At 43.9% G+C, this 20,995-nt stretch overlaps 1 protein-coding gene and 1 pseudogene across 6 annotated transcripts in view; both read right to left on the bottom strand.

The window, feature by feature from the left end:
• The window catches only part of LOC135967743 (putative pleckstrin homology domain-containing family M member 1P), a 29,601-nt gene extending 20,637 nt beyond the window's left edge, over positions 1–8,964 (bottom strand). For all 6 annotated transcript variants that reach the window (XR_012426026.1, XR_012426025.1, XR_012426024.1 and 3 more), the window contains exon 1: positions 8,719–8,964. Coding sequence is in view for 3 of the 6 variants with exons in the window: in XM_074020138.1 (XP_073876239.1) it covers positions 8,719–8,757 (39 nt within the window). In the remaining 3 variants the exon portion in view is untranslated. The remainder of the gene's footprint in view (positions 1–8,718) is intronic.
• Positions 8,965–10,929: 1,965 nt separating this feature from the next.
• Positions 10,930–19,894, bottom strand: LOC102126712 (archaemetzincin-2-like; annotated as a pseudogene).
• Positions 19,895–20,995: the final 1,101 nt, after the last annotated feature.

Consider the following 20,995-nt stretch of genomic DNA (forward strand, 5'->3'; position numbering starts at 1 on the left):
TGCTGCTCCATCTTTATTCATCGTTAATGTCAATTTATGACAACTCGGGGGGAAAACCATAACAAGCCTAGTTTGGTTACAGGTACACACAAGCTTGAATATTTCTCTGCACTGAAATGAAAGTGGCATAGTTCATCACCACCTGCTACAATCTGTAGAGCATCTTATCAGCCATAGAAATAGGACAATCTATAAAACTTCGGGGAGGGTGGGGGAGGAAATGACAAAGTGTCTGTCAAAAACAGACATACCTAAAACAAGGTGGATGTAGCAAATCTCTGTCACTGCTTGAGAAGAACTTTGAGCTTGTGGCAGTTTTGCAGACTTAACATGACTTCAACACTTTACAACATATTTTTTACTATGAATGTTCAATACAATTTAATATTTATAACTGATTTCTGAGGGATCTGCTCCATGTCTGTTCTGTTATCTGCATGAAAACAAAGTATATGCCAATTTCAATATGTCAATAATCAAGGTTTAAATGTTTGGAAGAAAATACAAACAAGATTGCTGATTTGTTCTGTATTCGTGACATTCTGGTACTTCTAGATTTGCAATAAATTTATGGTTTTTTTTAAAGAGCCTGATTTTCTTCTAAGATTTTTTTATTGACTCTCACAGCATTCAGTGTTTGATGCAATTAAAATTATAAAAACTCACCAAAGATTCACTCCAAATAAATAATTTTTTAACATTTATCTTCTGTAAAACCTTTTAACTCTACTACAGACACATAAAGTTTCCCAAGAAGTATCTACTGAACTTTTAATGTTTATTTATTTATTTATTTATTTAGAGACAGAGTTTCGCTCTTGTTGCCCAGGCTGGAGTGCAATGGCACAATCTTAGCTCACTGCAACCTCTGCCTCCCAGGTTCAAGTGATTCTCCTGCCTCAGCCTCCCGAGTAGCTGGGATTACAGGTGTCCACCCCTATGCCCAGCTAATTTTGTGTATTTTTAGTAGAGATGGGGGTTTCACCATGTTGGCCAGGCTGGCCTCAAACTCCTGACCTCAGGTGATCCACCTGCCTAGGCCTCTCAAAGTGCTGGGATTATAGGTGTGAGCCATCGTGTGTGGCCTGAACTTTTTATGTCTTCTTTTTTTTTTTTGGTCATTGAAAGCAGGACAATTTTATTTTAGATTGAGTCTTTCATACAAATTATTTTAAAGCACCTTAGAAAAAGACTAAATAATTCAAGGGAAGTATTAAGTAATGAATAACAGGAGAGGGAAACAAAAATTAAACAATATAATCAAATGAAGAAGCACGTTTTCATCTAAGAATTGAAATAAGAATGAAAGCAGCGATGGAATTTAATTATTAATGAAAAATATATGAATGAAATGATATCATGGTAGCCAGAGTAAGCCTATCAAGAATCATAAAGGCAAATAAAGATTACACTCAGTTACAGAATCGTTCTAAGAACTGTTGTAACCTGTAAGTAAACAGCACAGACTCTACATGCCAGGGGTTGGCAAACTTTTTCTGTAAAGGTCCAGATAGTAAATATTTAAAGCTTTGCAGGCCACGAGGCCTCTGTCTAGTCAACTCTGCCATTGACAGTCAAGAGCAGCCCCAGACAATATATAAATCAATGAATGTGGCAATGTTTCAATGGAATTTTATTTATGGATACTGAAATGTGAATTTCACAAGATTTTCATACAGAAAATATGTATTTCTTTCAATCACACAAAAACATTAAAAACACACACACACTATTAGCTCTCAGGCTGAAAAAAAATAAGCAGTCGACTGGATTTGGCCTGTGGACCACAGTTTCTAGCCCCTTCACCACACATCTGTAACACTGGCACAGGTCAGTACCGCCAGAAGCAAAACTCTGAAAACTAACAGTCCTGACCCATGGGAAAGGATTCATTGTGGTCAAAGTAATTATTAGATCATAACTGCCCCCAAAATGGGAAAGATCAAACAGCTAACACTTTTTTTTTTTTCTTCTGAGACAGAGTCTTGCTCTATCGTCCAGACTGGAGTGTGGCGGCATGATCTTGGCTCACTGCAACCTCCACCTCCCGAGTTCAAGCAATTCTCCTGCCTCAGCCTCCCAAGGAGCTGGGATTACAGGCGTGCACCACCACACCCAGCTAATTTTTTTTTTTTTTTTTTTTTTTTTGAGACAGAGTCTTGCTCTGTCGCCCAGGCTGGGGTGCAGTGGCCGGATCTCAGCTCACTGCAAGCTCCGCCTCCTGGGTTTAGACCATTCTCCTGCCTCAGCCTCCCGAGTAGCTGGGACTACAGGCGCCCGCCACCTCGCCCGGCTAGTTTTTTGTATTTTTTAGTAGAGACGGGGTTTCACCGTGTTAGCCAGGATGGTCTCGATCTCCTGACCTCGTGATCCGCCCGTCTCGGCCTCCCAAAGTGCTGGGATTACAGGCTTGAGCCACCGCGCCCGGCCATAAACACACACACACTATTAGCTCTCAGGCTGAAAAAAAATAAGCAGTCGACTGGATTTGGCCTGTGGACCACAGTTTCTAGCCCCTTCACCACACATCTGTAACACTGGCACAGGTCAGTACCGCCAGAAGCAAAACTCTGAAAACTAACAGTCCTGACCCATGGGAAAGGATTCATTGTGGTCAAAGTAATTATTAGATCATAACTGCCCCCAAAATGGGAAAGATCAAACAGCTAACACTTTTTTTTTTTTCTTCTGAGACAGAGTCTTGCTCTATTGTCCAGACTGGAGTGTGGTGGCCTGATCTTGGCTCACTGCAACTTCCACCTCCCGAGTTCAAGCAATTCTCCTGCCTCAGCCTCCCAAGGAGCTGGGATTACAGGCGTGCACCACCACACCCAGCTAATTTTTATATTTTTAGTGGAGATAGGATTTTGCCATGTTGGCCAGGCTAGTCTCGAATTCCTGACCTCAAGTCATCTGCCCACCACGGTCTCCCAAAGTGCTGGAATTACAGGCGTGAGCCGCCACGTCTGACATTATAGCTAACACATTTGTTAATTATGTTTTCTTTTTTTTCCTTTTTTTTTTTTTTCTGAGATGGAGTTTCACTCTTGTTGCCCAGGCTGGAGTGCAATGGCGCAATCTCAGCTCACTGCAACCTCCAGTTCCCAGGTTCAAGTGATTCTCCTTCCTCAGCCTCCCGAGTAGGTGGGATTACAGGCATGTGCCACTATGCCCAGCTAATTTTTGTATTTTTAGTAGAGACGGGGTTTCGCCATCTTGGCCAGGCTGGTCTCAAACTCCTGACCTCAGGTGATCCACCCTCCTTGGCCTCCCAAAGTGCTGGGATTACAGGCGTGAGCCACCACAACAGGCTGCTAATTATGCTTTCATTTTCCTGATTAAAAAGATTCTGCTTTAAGCTTGTTGACTTCAAGAGGTTTCAGTATAAACCTTATATAGACTTTCTCTCCCCAAAACTAAAATTATTCGAGTTATAAAAATGAATTGGGCCAGGCACGGTGGCTCCAGGCCTGTAATCCCAGCTCTTTGGGAGGCCAAGGCAGCAGATCACCTGAGGTCGGGAGTTTGAGACCAGCCTGACCAACATGGGAAAACCCCACCTCTACTAAAAACAGAAAATTACGCGGGTATGGTGGCGCATGCCTATAATCCCAGCTACTCGGGAGGCTGAGGCAGGAGAATCACTTGAACTTGGGAGACGGAGGTTGCGGTGAGCCGAAATCGCGCCATTGCACTCTAGCCTGGGCAACAAGAGCGAAGCGAAACTCCATCTAAAAAAACAAAAAAAGAGTTAAGATCTTGTACTCTTTTAAGACCTATGTATCTGTAACTAATACAAAATGTGTCCAAACCTTTTAACAAAGTTGTACATTTTATACTCCAATAACATGTAATGTAGTTTTTGAGCATTTGCCCTTCCCTTAGCTTAATACCTGGTGATAAAATAGAAAATGGATTCTATGTTAGCATTCTTGTGGCGCAGATGAAAATCCCCAAGTGGTATTTATTACATTTAGATTTCCATACTCTAATTCAACTATTGTAAATCAGAAATCATCATGATCCCTCAGCTGGGCATGGTGGCTCACGCCTGTAATCCCAGCACTTTGAGAGGCTGAGGCAGGTGGATCACTTGAGGTCAGGAGTTCTAGACCAGCCTAGCCAACATGGTGAAATCCCATCTCTACTAAAAATACAAAAATTAGCCGGACATGTTGGTGCATGCCTGTAATCCCAGCTACTCGGGAGGCTGAGGCAGAAGAATCACTCAAACCTGGGAGGTGGAGGTTGCAGTGAGTCGAGATTGCGCCACTGCACCCAAGCCTGGGCGATAGAGCAAGACTCTATTTCAAATAACACAAATTCAAAAATAAATAAAAAAGAAATAATGATCCTTATTTTCACAAGTTTGCAAATATGGGGCTCACGAATAGGGAACTAGAGTTGAGAAGCCATTGCCTTTAAATCTTTAAATGGTGGCCAGGTGTGGTGGCTCATCCCTGTAAAGCCGGCACTTTAGGAAGCCAAGGTGAGTGAATTGCTTGAGCCCAGGAGTTCAAGACCAGCCTGGGCCACATGGCAAAGCCAAAATAAGGCAGGTATGGTGGCTCATGCCTGTAGTCCCAGCTACTCGAGAGGCTGAGCTGGGAAGATCACGTGAACCCAGGAGGCAGAGGCTGCAATGAGTCCAGATGGCACCACTGCACACAGCCTTGGCAAAGAGTGAGACCCTGTCTCAAAAAAGAAAAATTTTAATGTTTATGCACATTACTTAAAATGACCTATTTAAGGAATTCAGACATGTTACACGCAAAAATGATCACTGTTATAAGTACACATTGCATTGAGAAAAGAGAAGCTGCCCTTGTTTTCAGATTTGTGTTTACACTGCATGTGTCCTATGCGAGGGTGACCAGAGTCCAGAGCTGGGCCAGCCCCCGTTGCATAAGTAAGGAAACTGGGTCCCCCTAGTGTTCAGTTCTCATAATGACTCTCGAAAGGTGCAGAACAAGAAAAGTGGCAAGAGAACTTAGAACTTCGCTTTCCATGTAACAACTCACACCCAAATCAAAACTATTTCAATGACTATCCGCTTCCTTCAGGGAAAATTAGACGGGAAACCTGATGCCCAGAACATTTCCCCAAATATTATTGAGAAAATACATATTGTGGCCATGTATTTGTGTCGTTTATACGCCTTTCCAGCAACTCAAGAACAAGCACACTCACTTCCCTAACAACTTATACGCCCTAGAATTCAACCAAAACTTTAAACACCTTCTCTGCACCGGCACCTCCCATTCTTAGCCCCAAGTTTGCCCCTGAGCTCCTGATTTACATCTGCCCGCACAGCAGGGCATGCATATAAACTAGGCATCTTCAACTTAAAATGTCCTCAGCAGAACTCTGGATCCTCCTCCTCAAACCCACTCCTCCACACATCCAGTCGGCTCTCCTTTCTAAATATATCCAGGAGCTGACTGCTTCTGCCAACTGCACCAGGACCCTTGATCCAAGCCAATATCATCTTAGCTGGATTATCACAGTAGTCTTCTAGCTGGCCTGCCTGCTTCCACTCTTGCAACACGCCACCCCCACCTTAATTTTCCATACAGCAGCCGGAGTAATCCTCTTACAGCACAAGTCTGACATAAATCCTTAGCCGTGGGCCCTGCGTGAACTGCCTCATGGTATTCCTTTTCCCTCTGCTCCTGTTATACTAGCCTCACTGGCTCTTTTTTTTTTTTTTAGACAGAATCTCGAACCGTCGCCCAGGCTGGAGTACAGTGGCGCGATCTCAGCTCACTGCAACCTCTGCTTCCCAAGTTCAAGCGATTCTCCTGCCTCAGCCTCCCGAGTTGCTGGGACTACAAGCACATGCCACCACGCCCAGCTAATTTTTTGTATTTTTAGTAGAGACGGGGTTTCACCATGTTAGCCAGGATGGTCTCTATCTCCTGACCTCATGATCTGCCTGCCTCGGCCTCCCAAAGTGCTGGGATTACAGGCGACAGCCACCACCCCCGGCCACCCCCTCCTTTTTTTTTGAGATGGAGTTTCACTCTTGTTGCCCAGGCTGGAGCACAAAGGTACGATCTTGGCTCACTGCAACCTCCGTCTCCAGGTTCAAGTAATTCTCCTGCCTCAGCCTCCTGAGTATAGTGCCCACCACCAGGCCTGGTTTTTCTTTTTCTTTCTTTTTTTTTTTTTTTGTATTTTTAGTAGAGACGGGGTTTTGCCATGTTAGCCAGGATGGTCTCAATCTCCTGACCTTGTGATCCGCCCCCCTCAGTTTCCCAAAGTGCTGGGATTACAGGTGTGAGCCACCAGGCCCGGCCTCTCTTATTGTTTCTGGAATTGTTCTTATCGTTGCAAGCTTCAGGCCTTAGCATTTGTGGTTCCCTTTGCTTGGTACTCCCTGAGCTGTATACACAATGTGACCCTTCAATTTGATCATTTCCAAATGCCACCTCCCTAAGGAGGCATTCCTGTCTATCCTATTCAGAATGGTACTTGTTTCTGTTTACTTTGACATTAGGTTATAACAGCATCTACTTTGGGGGGGCTAAGATGGGTAGATTGCTTGAGCCCAGGAGTTTGAGACCAGCCTGGTCAACATAAAACCCTTCTCTACAAAAAATACAAAAATTAGCCAGGCGGGGTGGCACGTGCCTGTACTCCCAGCTACTTGGGAAGCTGAGGCAGGAGGATCTCTTGAGCCCAGAAGGTAGAGGATATAGTGAACCAAGATCAAACCACTGCACTCCAGCCTGGGTGACAGAGCAAAACTCTGTCTCAAAAAAAATTAAAAATAAAAATAAAATAAAGCATCTGTTTACTCCTTGATTCTCTGTCTCATCCACTAGTGTATTAGGGTAGGAGTTCTTTGTTCACTGCTATATTCCCAAGGCTTTGAGCACCCAGTAGGTGGTGCTCCATGAATACTGATGAATGAAAAAATACATGAATGAGTGAATGAGTTATACTTTTTTTCCCTTTAGTCACACAAGAGAAAAAAAGATATCTATTGACAGTTACAGCTCAAGAGAGTCTGTGCTGCTATGAAACAGCTGGAGAACCACAGGACACTGAAAGCATCGTGCTCAGAACCCACCGGTTCAGCGTCCGAGGCTGGATGGGTCTCAGACTGCCCAGCAGTAGTGTACTATACAGGTGGGTCAGCTGTAAAGAAGAAAAAACTGATCCATGAGCAGACACTAAAGAAAACAGTGGGATGAAACCAATACTGGGTTAAGTGTGGAGGTCTGTGAGTTTGAACATATTGTCCCAATAGATTTTAACTAAGCTATTTTCCAGTAGACATTTTTTTTTTCATAATGCTTTCTTTTAATGCCTCGACAAGTCGCAAGAGCTTTACTAAATATTGCAACTCTTGGCCAGGCACGGTGGCTCATGTCAGTAATCCCAGCACTTTGGGAGGCCAAGGCAGGCAGCTTGCTTGAGCTCAGGAGTTCCAGACCAGCCTGGGCAATATGGAAAAAACCCCATCTCTTAAAAAAAAAAAAAAAAATACACCGGGCATGGTGGTGCACACCTGTAATTCCAGCTACTTGGGAGGCTGAGGTGGGAGGATCACTTGATCCCAGGAGGTCGAGGCTCCAGTGAGCCATGATCATGCCACTGCACTCCAGCCTGGGCAACAAAGCAAGACCTTATTTCAAAAATAAGTAAATATTGCACGTCTCTTTTTTTGGCACTAAGGCAGAAGTACATAGACTGATTTCTCCAACTTTGAGCGATCCCAGATGGCTCTACTTGAACAGAAAAGAAACTGAAAGTTCAATCGTGTATAACCCCTTGTAAACAATCTGGGGGGAAAATGGTTAGGTTCTGGCTGGTGATAGTTTACTTCAATGAGGTCATGTAGCACAGTGAAAACAATAAATGACTCAACATTAGGGAGACTTGGGATCTGATCCCATTTTTGCCATTGGTTAAACAACAAGCAAGTTTACTCGGCTGCTGCAGGCTTGCGTCCTCATGCATGAAATGGACTAAACAATCTCCACATTATTAATGCTTTACGACTCCACTTTCCAAAAATGGAAATGCATTTGAAGACAATACCAGGCCCTTGAAAATGAAGTGGGGAGGGTAACAAACAAGCTGCAACAGACAATAGTATCAAGCTTTTAAAGAAACAAATTAACACCGAACAGAGGCCCTTATAGTGTCTACACCCTTTCAGCTTGAATGTCAGCACTGGCTGTACCGACAGAAGACTTGCATGACCTTTTCCTGAAATAAGCCTTCCTCTCCTAGCAACTCAGTATCATGGGCACATTTTTCCAGGTACACTAGAGTTGGGTGCTGGTCTAGAGCTGCACTGTCCAATACAGTAGCCACAAGCCACATGGGGCTGTTGGGCACTTGGAAATACGGCCAGTTGGAAGTAAGATGTACTGCAAGTGTAACATACACACGGGAATTTGAAGGCGGTACAAAAAAAAAAAAAAAGAGAGGATATAAAATATTCAGCATTGATATTGCTATTGATTGAAAGAATATTTTGGATGCGCTGGATTAAACAGAATATACTATTAAAATTAACTCCACTCGCTTCTTTATGCATTTGCTAATACGACTACTAGAAAAATTCAGCATACATATGTGGCTTGTATTATATTTCTATTGGACGGTGCTACTGTAGATATCAGAATCTAGAAAGTAACTGAGATTCAAACTCTTCAATGAAGCACTTTTTAAACACTCTACTGGGGAGTTGATTCCACTCACTGCTCTACTGCCGTGGCGGTCCTGACTTTCCAAGGCCATGCCCAGAGCGCGGCACACGTGGCTCTCCCTCAGGCAGGCCTGCACGGCGGGCGGCAGTGGAGGAGGTTACCCTGGGTCGCTGACGCCAAAGGAGGCCAAGCGACCCACCCCACACTTCTGAGCCCCGCCGGGGGAAGTCCCCGGGCGCGGAAACAGGTGGTGCGTCGGCGGTTCGCAGCTGCTGGGCCCGCGCGCCCATACCCGCCTGGGCGCAGCCGGGGACAGCGACGCGCTTCCTGCCCGAGAAGGGCCCGAGCGCAGGGCCGGCTATAGCGGTCCCGCAGCTGCCTGCTTCGATTTTAGCACTCCCGCTCCCAAGAGGGAGCAACGCGGTCCTCTGTCTCTTGTAGGGCTTGAAATGTAAATTATTCTTATCAGGGGAATGTGTGTTTCAAAAAGCAAGCTGGACAAGAACGGACGGGTAATCCTCGCCAAATTCTTCCATTTAACCCTCACCATTAAAAGTCTGAGATCTGAAAAATCTCTTGACTGGAGAGATACTCCACAGGTGACCAGGATCACGATCTATGACATAAATGAATCAAATTAACTGATTTCTAAGTATTTAGACAGTAGATAATTATTAATCCTCTTTTTGGTTCAATACTTTGTTCATTCAGCATTTGCAGAACAAAATCTGCTTGGATTTATTTAGTGGAAATTATCTTTTAAAACAACAAAGATTTAACCATAGTACATAAAATGTAGTTGCAGTAGGCAAATTATATTTTTAAGCTGAACCCTAAGAAATTGTCCAAAAATATATACAAGTTATACACAACACTTTTGATTGCTGAATAAATGCATCACATAAAATTTTTAGCAAGAGTGAACGATTTTTTAGATGATTTTTCTCCTGATCTCATAGTGCAGAGTATTCACAAATGGACCTTATATCTTCTCCAGAAAACCGTCATCCCCAGTTTATTCACCTAGGCACATCTTAGTTCAAAAGAGTTTGTGATGAAGGCTGATCTACAGGACTAAAACCGTGCTTACCTTGTAGGAAAATAAAATGTAATTGAATAGATAATTTTTAAAGTACATTATTCAAGGAGGAAATAAGCCCTGTAACAGAATCCATAAAACACCATGTTCCATCAGTCTCTTTTTGCTAATAGAATGACCAAGTATTCTCTCCAATTAATTTTAATAGCAAACCACCATTTTCTAAAACGACTTAAATGGGTTCAATCAAGTAGGAGAATGAATCTAAGGGAAACCACTGACTCGGGGTATAAAATGTGCCTTACATCATATTGCTTACATCAAACAATGAAAGAATTTAGGTTTCAAATTACAACAACAACAAAAAAAATTACCTTTAAGTCTTACCCTCAAGGTAAGATAGGAAAGTGGGAAATGCTGTCTGCTCACTGGCATTCCATAAAATATTCACTGTAATTTCTAGATTTCCAAAATACATCTATGCAGCAGAAGTGGTTTGTCAAGTCTGAGGTTTTCCACCTCCACCCCCGTAGCAATGGGGCTGATGTTCACACTCTGCAGGTCCTCATCAGCATTCACGGCACCCCGACAGATAACCCCATGAAACTCTCTCCCTGACTCAAGTAAACACTTCACAACGTAAGAAGGTGAGAAGGACATCATTACTGAAATAAACCTGAAACCTGCTCTAAATCTATAGAAAAAGTGCAACACTCACAAATACCATTACCCTATTTGTAAGATCCCTCATAAATGACTATGTTATAGCTGAGACCTGCAACAGAACTCCCACCACCAAATTGTTGTGGTAGTGTAAGGACCATTGTTATTTTCACTTGCAAATATTCCTGAGAGGTCATATTTTAAGCTACTAAAAACTGATATAGGAATAAGGTGACACCCAGCAAGAGAAAAAAATGAGGTAATGCACTCCAGAGAGTAAGGAAGGCTCATGGAAGAGGAGGGTTGTGGTGAAGATCAGAGCCCACGGACGTCCAAAAATGTGACTTGGCTGGGCCTAACAGAGGGGAGCAGCTCTTCTAAAAACAAAATCACCCCCTGGAAATTATGTTGGTTGGTTCCTTGGGATATCTACCGTTCTTTTTCAAGTTATTTACTTGCTCGTTACTGCCAGTCCCAGCTTTGTTGGGAGACATAAGCATATTTGGGGAATGGAAATAAAGTGCCTGCTGCCACAGACCAGGCCAGCAAGATGAGAAGATAAAGAGTTTCTAGAGTTTTTATTATTCAAAATGAGTTTCATTTCAATTCAAGTACCTGAAAGAAGGTTCTAGTCTGTTACTCTGACACAGCACAAGATCAGTAGTTTATTCTGATGAAGTATTCCACCCAAATGAAAGCATAACATGCAAGTAGTCATTTATTTCAATCACTCCTAATTGAAGGTCCTTATTTTTGGAGAACAGCCAGGCATTTTATTATCCACTCTTTCCATTCCTTAAAGGCTTCCACGGGTTTCGGTAAATTCCCATTACCCTCACGACTGTGTTCTGGAGTTGCTCCAGGTGTGCCAGAAGATTCGTCATCAATCCACCTCACCAGTGCCTGGAAAAACAGGAAAGATGCGCATTTCAACAAACCACAGCAAAACACTATCAGGCAAGAGAAGAGCATTGGCCTCTAGATCACAGAGTGACATCTTACCCCACCAAGATGCTGCATTTGATAATGATGGTGTGAATATGAAATAATGCTTATGATATACCGAGTGAAATGGCGCATACCAAATATACACATACCAAAAATACGCACTGAAAAATGATGAAAAAGAAACACACTCATTCTTACACTTTTTTTCTAGCATGATAGGATATTATTTTTTCTCAATTTGCTGAATATTCCACAAGGCATTATATTCATTTGATATGTACGTATATACATAAGTGTACACTAACAGGCATGGGTAGACATATGTTGGTGAAAACACATGTGTAGACATTTCTGCGTAGTCACTTGAATGCACAGTCACACCCATGAGTAGCCACATGAATGTATATTGATGTTTGTGGGCATGTGTGGGGACACATATACACATACTGAGATTAGGTACTTTCCTTCCTCCTTTTTAAAGAAAATCATTTTTTCCTCCTAATGAACATCATACCTCTGTCCTATATTTGGAAAGATAAATCCTGTCCACACACTTATAGGGTTTAAAAAATGAACTTTGCCAGACATATCAATATTTATTCTGTTTTGCAAAGTCAAACTCTCTTGCCCTAAATGAAGTAGAAACAGGGAAACTTCTTCCGCTATTTCTCATAGAACTGTAAGCATAAATCACTCAAAGGCAAGCTAAAGTTTTTAAGAAGGGCATTTCTTCGCATGTTTTTAAACCACAGCTTCCTGCTTATCTTTACACTAATTTCCTCTGATAAATTATAACTCTAGAGAAGGATATAATAGAAATGTCAGTTTGCTACTCAGATAACCACTTACCCCTCTTTACACTGTCCACCCCTCAACTTACTTTGTATCTTTCTACAATGCTGAAGCCAACAGCACACTGCAACTTGCGCAAACAGATAGGGCAAAGGTTTAGAGGGCGCCGGTCAGCTTCTTCCAAGTGGCTGGAGCCTTGCATTAGGCATGCCAGCCACTGGCAGTGTCGCAGTCCAAATATGTGTCCAATCTCATGGGTTAAAGTCTGCAAGACAATCATGTTGAGGCTTTATAAGACCACCATCACATTAAGCTACACGTCTCTTCTTTTTCTTGCTTCTCCAAGAAACATAGGAATCAACTCCCTTAGTATTATCACCGAAACTTCACCCCGTCCAGACCTTCAAAGACTTAATAATCCCTCATCTCCCCAAATGTCTTACTGCCTTTCTGCTATAGACTTCCTCAACCTCAACACCGCTGACATGTTGGACCGACAATACCAGGTTGTGGGAGGCTGTCCTGTGCCCTGCACAATACTTTGCAGCATCCCTGGCTCTACCCACTAGATGCCAACAGAACTCCCTCCCTGATCGTGAAAATCAAAAATGTCTCCAGACATTGCTAATATTCCCTGGATGGCAAAATCACCCCTGGTTGAGAACCCTTAATCTAGACTAGGGTACTCGTTGTAATTCAGATTCTGGGGCCCTTCCCCTAGAGATGCTGATTTCAGTAGGTCTGGGAGAAAGGGGGCTTGATGTGCATGCTAATGAGAACATCAGGTGGCAATGACACAGGGGACCCATGGAACACACTTAGAGAATGTAGTTCTAAGAGGCGTAGCTCTCAAACTCCAACAAACAGTTGGGGAGATTAGGAACTGCCAGGATAACTATAGTTGAGGATAGCCTGGAGCCCAGGGCAGGAAGGCCCATGCTCCCAGAGAAGCCAGAGCAGAGGTCCTCCAAAGGCCTGGGGAAGGCAGCTTTGCCCAATGACCACAGTAGCTTGAACAAGTAGGTTACCCATTCACACCAGAATTCAGGAATTACACTAATAGAGAACACATGAGTACAGCCAAGGCTGCGTGTAACTAGTACAAAAAACTGGCACTGATACCGTAAATTTCAATATGAAGGTATCCATTTACCTTGTTTTATTGATCATTTCAGTCAAGCACTATGCACCAAAATTATACAAACGATACAAAGTAATTTATAATATTACCTTAAAGACTGACAATATACAATTTATGCAACTAAGATTCTCTTTTAAAAAACCGTCCTGTCGGATTTTTTTAGTAACTTACCTTACAGGATCGAAGTAGTAAAACACTAGTTATTTCTGGAATATAACAGTTGTCGAAAATTGAATAGTCACTTGAAGATGTTTTTTTGAGCTTCTTCACTTTGCCTTCATGGCGCATGCTATAAAAATCACTGCCATACCTGGCAAAGCTGAACATCCCCACACCTACAAAAAGAGGACAAGCAGCAACAGAATGAGAGTAAGGTCCCTGAGGAAAGATCAAAGAAAGAAGAGCCTGCTGGCCCATCTGGCCAGTGAGTACACCTCTGTGTCACTGTGTCCCCATCATCTGATACACTTATGGTTTGCCACCAAAAAGGAAGATTTTGGTCCCAGATTTCCCTATCAAAATCTTTTGCGGCTATCCACTTTGCCTTGTCCTGTAAAACTTAATGGACTTGAGGTCAAATACTTGAGAAAGTGAAGTTTCAGAGAGTCTTTTCCTACAAAAGAAGTCTTTTTCTGAAAGTAGTAAGTACTCCAAATCAAGTACTCAAAAAGGAATCATAAAAAATAATCACATGGGTCAGGCTTGGTGGCTGACGCTTGTAATCCCAGGACTTTGGGAGGCTGAGGCAGGTGGATCACCTCAGGTCAGGAGTTCAAGACCAGCCTAACATGGTGGTGAAACCCTGTCTCTACAAAAATACAAAAATTAGCCGGGCATGATGGTAGGTGCCTATAATCCCAGCTACTCAGGAGGCTGAGGCGGGAAAATGGCTTGAACCCAGGAGGCGGAGTTGCAGTGAGCTGAGATCACACCATTGCACTCTGGCCTGGCAACACAGCAAGACTCTGTCTCAAAAAAAAAAAAAAAAAAAGAAAAAAGAAAATCACATGAACAATAGGCAGTCATTTCACTCTTTAAGGACACACTAAACAGATCTGTTACACGTGTGTCTGGAGGGGTTGCTGGCCTTCCCTCACGCAGCACTGACTGAAGACAACTGCCCTGATGTCTTCAAGACCATGCTTTAAACCACGGCTTTAGACAGAATAACCCCTTCCCCTGCCCCACCCCCACCTCCTTTTTAAAGAACAGCCCAATTCTATTATGTCTCTAGTGTCTGGTGACCAGAATAAATACCCTTGTAACTGACTTCCTGTGTTACATTTAGAGTTATATCAACCATCTCTGCAAGCACAGAGAACACGGTTTGCTACATAACTCACTCTACAGGGTACTGCTTCATAATTCGACTTGTTTACATGATCACTTTTATTTATGTCTCTCGTTCAGTTTTTATTTTAAAGTAATAAATTTTGAAAGAAAATAAACCCATAGTAGGTTTGTTCAATCTAATTTGATTCAAAAACAACTTCCTCACCTCCCTTTACCCAGAAAATGTGGACTGATATTCGAAAATCAGGGTAAACAGCATTCTGGAAGTTAAGAAAACACTAAATCTATTCATGTATCACAAGTAACCCCCTCTGGCCAATCAAGTGTGAGCATATTTCACTACAGTAATACTTTCAGCAAGGACACTTCTTTCTTCCAATAATCCTACAAACAGAAGATTATTTTCTTTCATAGTCAGTGCTTCTCAATTTAAAAATATGAAACTTTGTAAACTTGGAGAAAACAAGACCACTGTGTTAAGATATTGTCACTGTCTAATCCTGCTACTTTCCTATGTCAATCTTTCATGTCATGTAATATTTAAGAAACTTACAAAAAAAGAATTAAAGTAAAACAGTTTGGAGAAATGTTTCCTGACCTCCTCAAATATGTAAGATAAATTAGCTAGCAATATCTAGATAAATGAAGATATGGTTTTAAAATTATTTTTTTAGCTGGGTGTGGTGACTCATACCTTTAATCAAAGCACTTTGGGAGGCTGAGGCAGGAGGACTGCTTGAGCCCAGGAGTTTGAGATGAGCTTGGGCAACACAGGGAGAACCTACCTTGACAAAAAAATAAAATACAATAGCTGGGTGTGGTGGTCCTGTGGTCCCAGCTACTCGGGAGTCTGAGGCAGGAGGATCCCTTCAGCCCAGGAGGTTGAGGTTGCAGTGAGCCATGATCACACCACTGCACTCCAGCCTGGGTGACAGAGGGAGCCCCTGTCTCAAAAGAAAAATAAAAGGTAGATAAAATTATTTTTCAATATTTCCATCTCTATCAGGTTAGTAATAAAAGAGAACACTTATGATAAAAAGCTACCTCACACCACTAAAGTCAGTAACAGAGTAGTGACCCACGTCTCCAAGAGTGCATGTTGGTAGGGTCATGGCAGGCTACAAGAATCTCACATAAATGGAGAATAAAGAATAAAAGAATAGGTGGGAAGAGGCTCTATAACCTTACAGCCCCCACCTCTAGTAGAAACATTTGTCCCAAAAAGGTTACGACCTCACACAAATCCTAAGGCTCATGTAACATCCAGACAGACCATAAACTCTCAGGACAGTCCCTGTACTTACTCCCCATCCCCAGAACACTAATGAACCGCTCCCCTTGGGGGGCCTTTTCCCTTTCAAGTCTGTCTTGGATTCTTGGGGATGAAGTTAGAGAGGTAAGAGCAAAAATGAAGGGGAGGAGAGAAGTAGAGAGATGACAAAAAAAAAAAAAAAAAAAAAAGACCTGTTTCCAGAACCTTTCCCATCCCTAATATTACCATGCAGAGTTCCTAATGAGTCAAGGTTTATTATGTATCTCAAATCAAAGATGGAAGTTTTGACTTTTTAAATTAAAAAACAAAAAACAATGTCGTAGGATGAGAAAGAAGCATACACTTAGTCTATGGCTATTCTATCTATGCAAGATGACTATGAAAAGAATTGAAAAACAATTAGCAAGATTTTCACATCCATTAATGATAGTTCAAACTGTAATTGCTTTAATTCACCTTGCTACTAAATTACTGACATTTACTAGCTGTTACGCCGAATGCCTATATATGTGCCAGGCCTATATATGCATTTTTTTTTGAGACAGGGTCTCACTTTATTGCCCAGGCTGGAATACAGTGGGGTGATCACAGCTCACTGCAGTTTCAACCTCCTGGGCTCAAGTAATCCTCTCACCTCAGCCTCCTGAGTAGCTAGGACTACAGGTATGTGCCACCATGCCCAGCTAATTTAATTTTTTTGTAGACATGTGGTCTATGTTGTCCAGGTTTATACACACTTTTTATGTATAGGCACTTTTATGTAAATTATCTCCAAATCACTCCATGATGTGAGTATTGTTACCTTTAAGGTCATGTATGTAGTGAGTGGCTACCCCGAACCTAGATTATCAGAATCTACCAACAGCACGCTTCCCATTATGGCATAATGTCTCAACTGAAAATACTATACAGTTTTAAATATCAATATGGTTCTTGGTTGGAATTTTTTCCCTTCTTTTAACATCTTCAAATATTCTCAAGTTGAAGAAGCTTCTAACAATGCCAAAAAAAGGAATACCATCTGTCAGAGGCCTGTCCAGAGACAAAATTCCACGAGTCTCTTGGGTAAAGATCAATCATTGTTATTTCCACAACACAGAAGGCATTTTCAGGTTTCTTCTTTTTCAATCAGGATGTCCCCTATTTAAAAAGAAATACATAAATGTATGAGTGTATGTTATATACATATGCTTCCTTTACTCGGTTTAAATTGCAAAGTTGTGTAATTCACCTGCATGAATTTGTAGGTTTTGTGTGTTCTCATTGACTCTAAAGGAACACCTTGTTGCAGAAACAGGAACTGGTTCTAGGAGTTTTACTCTCAAGCCATAGAAATATGCTTTACAGTAGCCCATGAGCCATTTAATATATTCTTCACTGATAATTCTGGTGTTTCCTAGAGAGCCTATAATATGGAAGAACATTTAAAAACAGACTTTAAGATGATTATTCAGTGTTTACCCAGTCTATGAGTAAGAGGATTCAAATTAGAAACAAAACCAACTAAATTTTCAATACACCTTTATCATTCATTGGTGTTGCTATGAATTAAAAAGAAACAAAATGTTCTAGGTCAGTTTGGCTACAAAACTTGTACCATTGCAATGAATATCAAAAATGATCCTACAACAGCCCATCTGAATCAGACCAATAGCCCGGACTATTCCTGACAACAGCGCCATTGCAAAACCGAACCAACCAGTATTTACCAATGGACTGTATATAAATGCTGCGTTTGTCTGGAGAGGGTGTCTTTCTGTAAGGATCACTGAAGAACTGTTCAAAGACTTGGGGGGCCTCAGGGTGGGAGGTGATCCAATCTGGAGAATGCAAGGTAATCGGCCCAAAGAGATCACTGGCTGGCTGGAAGGCTTCATTCATTAAACGCTGTTCCCCAGCATCTAATTTCTCATACTGTGACACAAGCACTGGGTTCTTTGAGATGAGAGCTGTTTTTAGTGTCTGTTCGGAGTGCCGTACTATTTGCATCTAACAAAAAAACATAAGTAGTCAAATATAAAAATACACATCCATATTGGGCATTTTACCTATCCTCCATATACAGCTCTGATTTATCCCTAGAATGAAATGACTGATTGCTAATGCTTTAGAGTGGTCACACTTAGAGTGGTTTCCTCACGTCCAATCAACTTCTTGGGGATCTAAGAAATTAAAAAGAAAATCATGAAATCCATTCCTCCATCTCATATGGAACCCGCTCCCATTACAAAAACGAGTGGTGGCCAGGCGTGGTGGCTCATGCCTGTAATTTCAGCACTTTGGGATAGAAGGACTGCTTGAGGCCAACAGTTTGAGAACAGCTTGGGCAACATGGTGAGACCCTGTCTCTACAAAAAATTTAAAAATTCCCTGGGCATAGTGGTGCACACCTGTGGTCCTAGCTACCAGGGAGGCTGAGGTTGCAGTGAGCCATGATCGTGCCACTGCACTCCAGCCTGGGCAAGAGTCCAAAACAAACAAAAAAAACCTCATGGTGACCATAGGAGCAGGACCTCACACCCAATTTCCTTCGTTCAGGGAATAATAGTATTAGCCTGGCACGGTGGCTCATGCTTATAATCCCAGCACTTTGGGAGGCCAACGCAGAAGGATTACTTGAGCCTAGGAGTTTGAGATCAGCCTGGGCATCATGGCAAAATCCCATATTTACAAAAAAATTAGCTGGGCATGGTGGTGTGCACTTGTAGTCCCAACTACTTGGAAGGCTAAGGTGGGAGGATCACCTGCACCCAGGAGGTCGAGGCTGCAGTGGGCCGTGATCATGCCACTGCACTCCAGCCTGGGCAACAGAGACTTTGTCTCAAAAAATAATATTATGAATTGACTCATTAGTGCCACATGAAAAATACTCATCGTTTCTAATGTGACTCAAAGATCTTCAACATCAAATAAAAACGAAACTAATGTAAGCCCTATCATTTCTGCAATTTAACTGCAGGCTGAGAAGCTACAGCTTAGCCACTGAAGTTTACAGCCTCAAAGTCATGTCACATTAGGGAAGACATCAGATGACTAATCAAAAGCCAGACTCACAATGACAGGTTTCTTCCATTCACATCGTGTTCCTATGTAGAGCTTTCATCCTTCCTCTTGAATGGGTCAGATGTTCCGCCACGAGGCTTTTTGAATTAGACAAGGAAAAAATTGAACATCTCTGTCCGGATCACCTCTGTCATATTTTCTAATTATCTAGATTTGGCCAGTTTAATGATAGACAGCTGATGGGAAAACTTAAGCTAATGTCTGTTCTGATTGAACCTCTGAATTCTGGGGTTGAAGAGGCTGGTTGAAATTCCAGATCAAATGTCTCTGTACTCAAAGCTCTGATATGAGCATAGGCTCATCCTCACTCCCACACAACTGGGCTGAAATCTGACTTCTACAGGACAAAATATAAAACAAGATGTACCTTCCTGTAGTCTACCTACCTTGATTAGGAAGGAAGGCTCCCATGGAAACTTTTATCTTACAAGGACGGACATGTCTGGGCCTGGCCGGAAGTAAGTTGTGGAGTGTGCCTTCATCTTAATATTAAAAAGGCAGTATGAAAGGTCAGGAGGCCTCCTCTTGCCTCCCAAGCCTAATCTAGGGAAGCTGCGGGAGAAGACAGGCAGGGGGCGCATAATATGGTCCCTGCAGTGGGCTGGAGGCCTGGGATGCTTTGGTCCCAAAACCAGAACATCCCGGGCAAACCGGGAGGAGTTGGCCACCCTGACTGGTGGCCTATAGCAACTCGCACTGTGGGCTCTGGTCTGTGCAGGCACAACCCAGTCTCCGGCTGGGGGTGGAGTAGGGGTTCCCCGGGTACTCTCGCTTCGCCTCTTCTTCCCCCAGGAGCCTCTGGAAAGGCCTCCCTGGCTCCCCAGAGGCACTCCGCCCCCGCAGTCCCCGCGGCTTCCGCCACGTCCGCCCCTCCTACATCCTCATCCCTCTCCACCGACCGCGACTGGCCCCCGCCTCTACGACCCGGCTGCCCCGCCTAGGGTTCCCCGCCCAGCTCTGACAGCACCCGCGAACCGTCCTGACTCAACAGTCCTCGACACCACCCACCCGCGACTGCTCTCACGCGCGTGCGCACCACGTCTCTTCGCACTACGCCGCGCCACGCCCACTGGCGCCACGCCCCTTCGCGCCACCCGCCGCGGCGCTCCGTCGCTCACGCGCTGTGAGCCCCGCCCCACTCGCGACCCGCTCGCGCCACGCCCCTGAGCGCGAGGCCGCCTGGGCAGGCGCAGAGCTGGAGTTCGGCGGCTGCCGCTGGCCTCTTCCAGAGTTGCAAGGGGGCTATAACCCCCAGCCGTCCGCCCCGTCAGTCGCCAGTTCCCTGCGTGCCCTCGCGGGGGCTCCGCGGCCTGGTTTTCGAGAGCCACAGACGCGCTCGCGTCTTCGGGGTTGCCTGTGTGGGACTGCTTGGCAGGCCGCGGGTTTGAGAGGCGTCCAGGCGTGACGAATGCAACCAGCGTGGCCCCAAATGAGTCGGCGGCCGCCACAGGTTGATGTAGAGCCGCGGCGCTCCCCGGGACCGTCACCCGCAGGACTTTCCCTTCTTTATTTGTTGGGGGCGGTGGAGGCTGGAACCCAGACGCTCAAGTGTGGGGCGCGTCCTCGTGGCGTCCCTGGCGAAAACCCGAATGCCAGGAGGGGCAGTGAGGTCGGAAAGGCACCGCGGGGCCTGCATTAAGGCTGTGCTAGCTCTGTGGCATCGGGTGAGACGTTCAGTCTCTCTGGGCCTTGCCATTCTCTTTTTCTTTTTCTTTTCTTTTTTGTTTTGTTTTGTTTTTGAGACGGAGGCTCTCTCTGTTGCCCAGGCTGGAGTGCAGTCGTGCGATCTCAGCTCACTGCAACCTTTGCCTCCTGGGTTCAAGCGATTCTCCTGCCTCAGCCTCTCCAGTAGGTGGGACTAGAGGTGCCCACTATCACCTCCGGCTAATTTTTGTATTTTTAGTAGAGATGGGGTTTCACCATGTTGGCCAGGCTGGTCTCGAACTCCTGACCTCAGGTGATCCGCCAGCCTTGCCCTCCCAAAGTGCTGGGATTACAGGCGTGGGCCACCGCGCCCAGCCTAGGGCCTCGCCATTGTCATCTGTAAGATGAGAGGACCCCCTTCCATCTTGGGAATGTGGGAGCTCAAAGCACGTGGTCCCAGGACACTCCCCTAT

This window comes from Macaca fascicularis, chromosome 16, assembly GCF_037993035.2.
Source record: "Macaca fascicularis isolate 582-1 chromosome 16, T2T-MFA8v1.1".
NCBI lineage: Eukaryota > Metazoa > Chordata > Mammalia > Primates > Cercopithecidae > Macaca > Macaca fascicularis.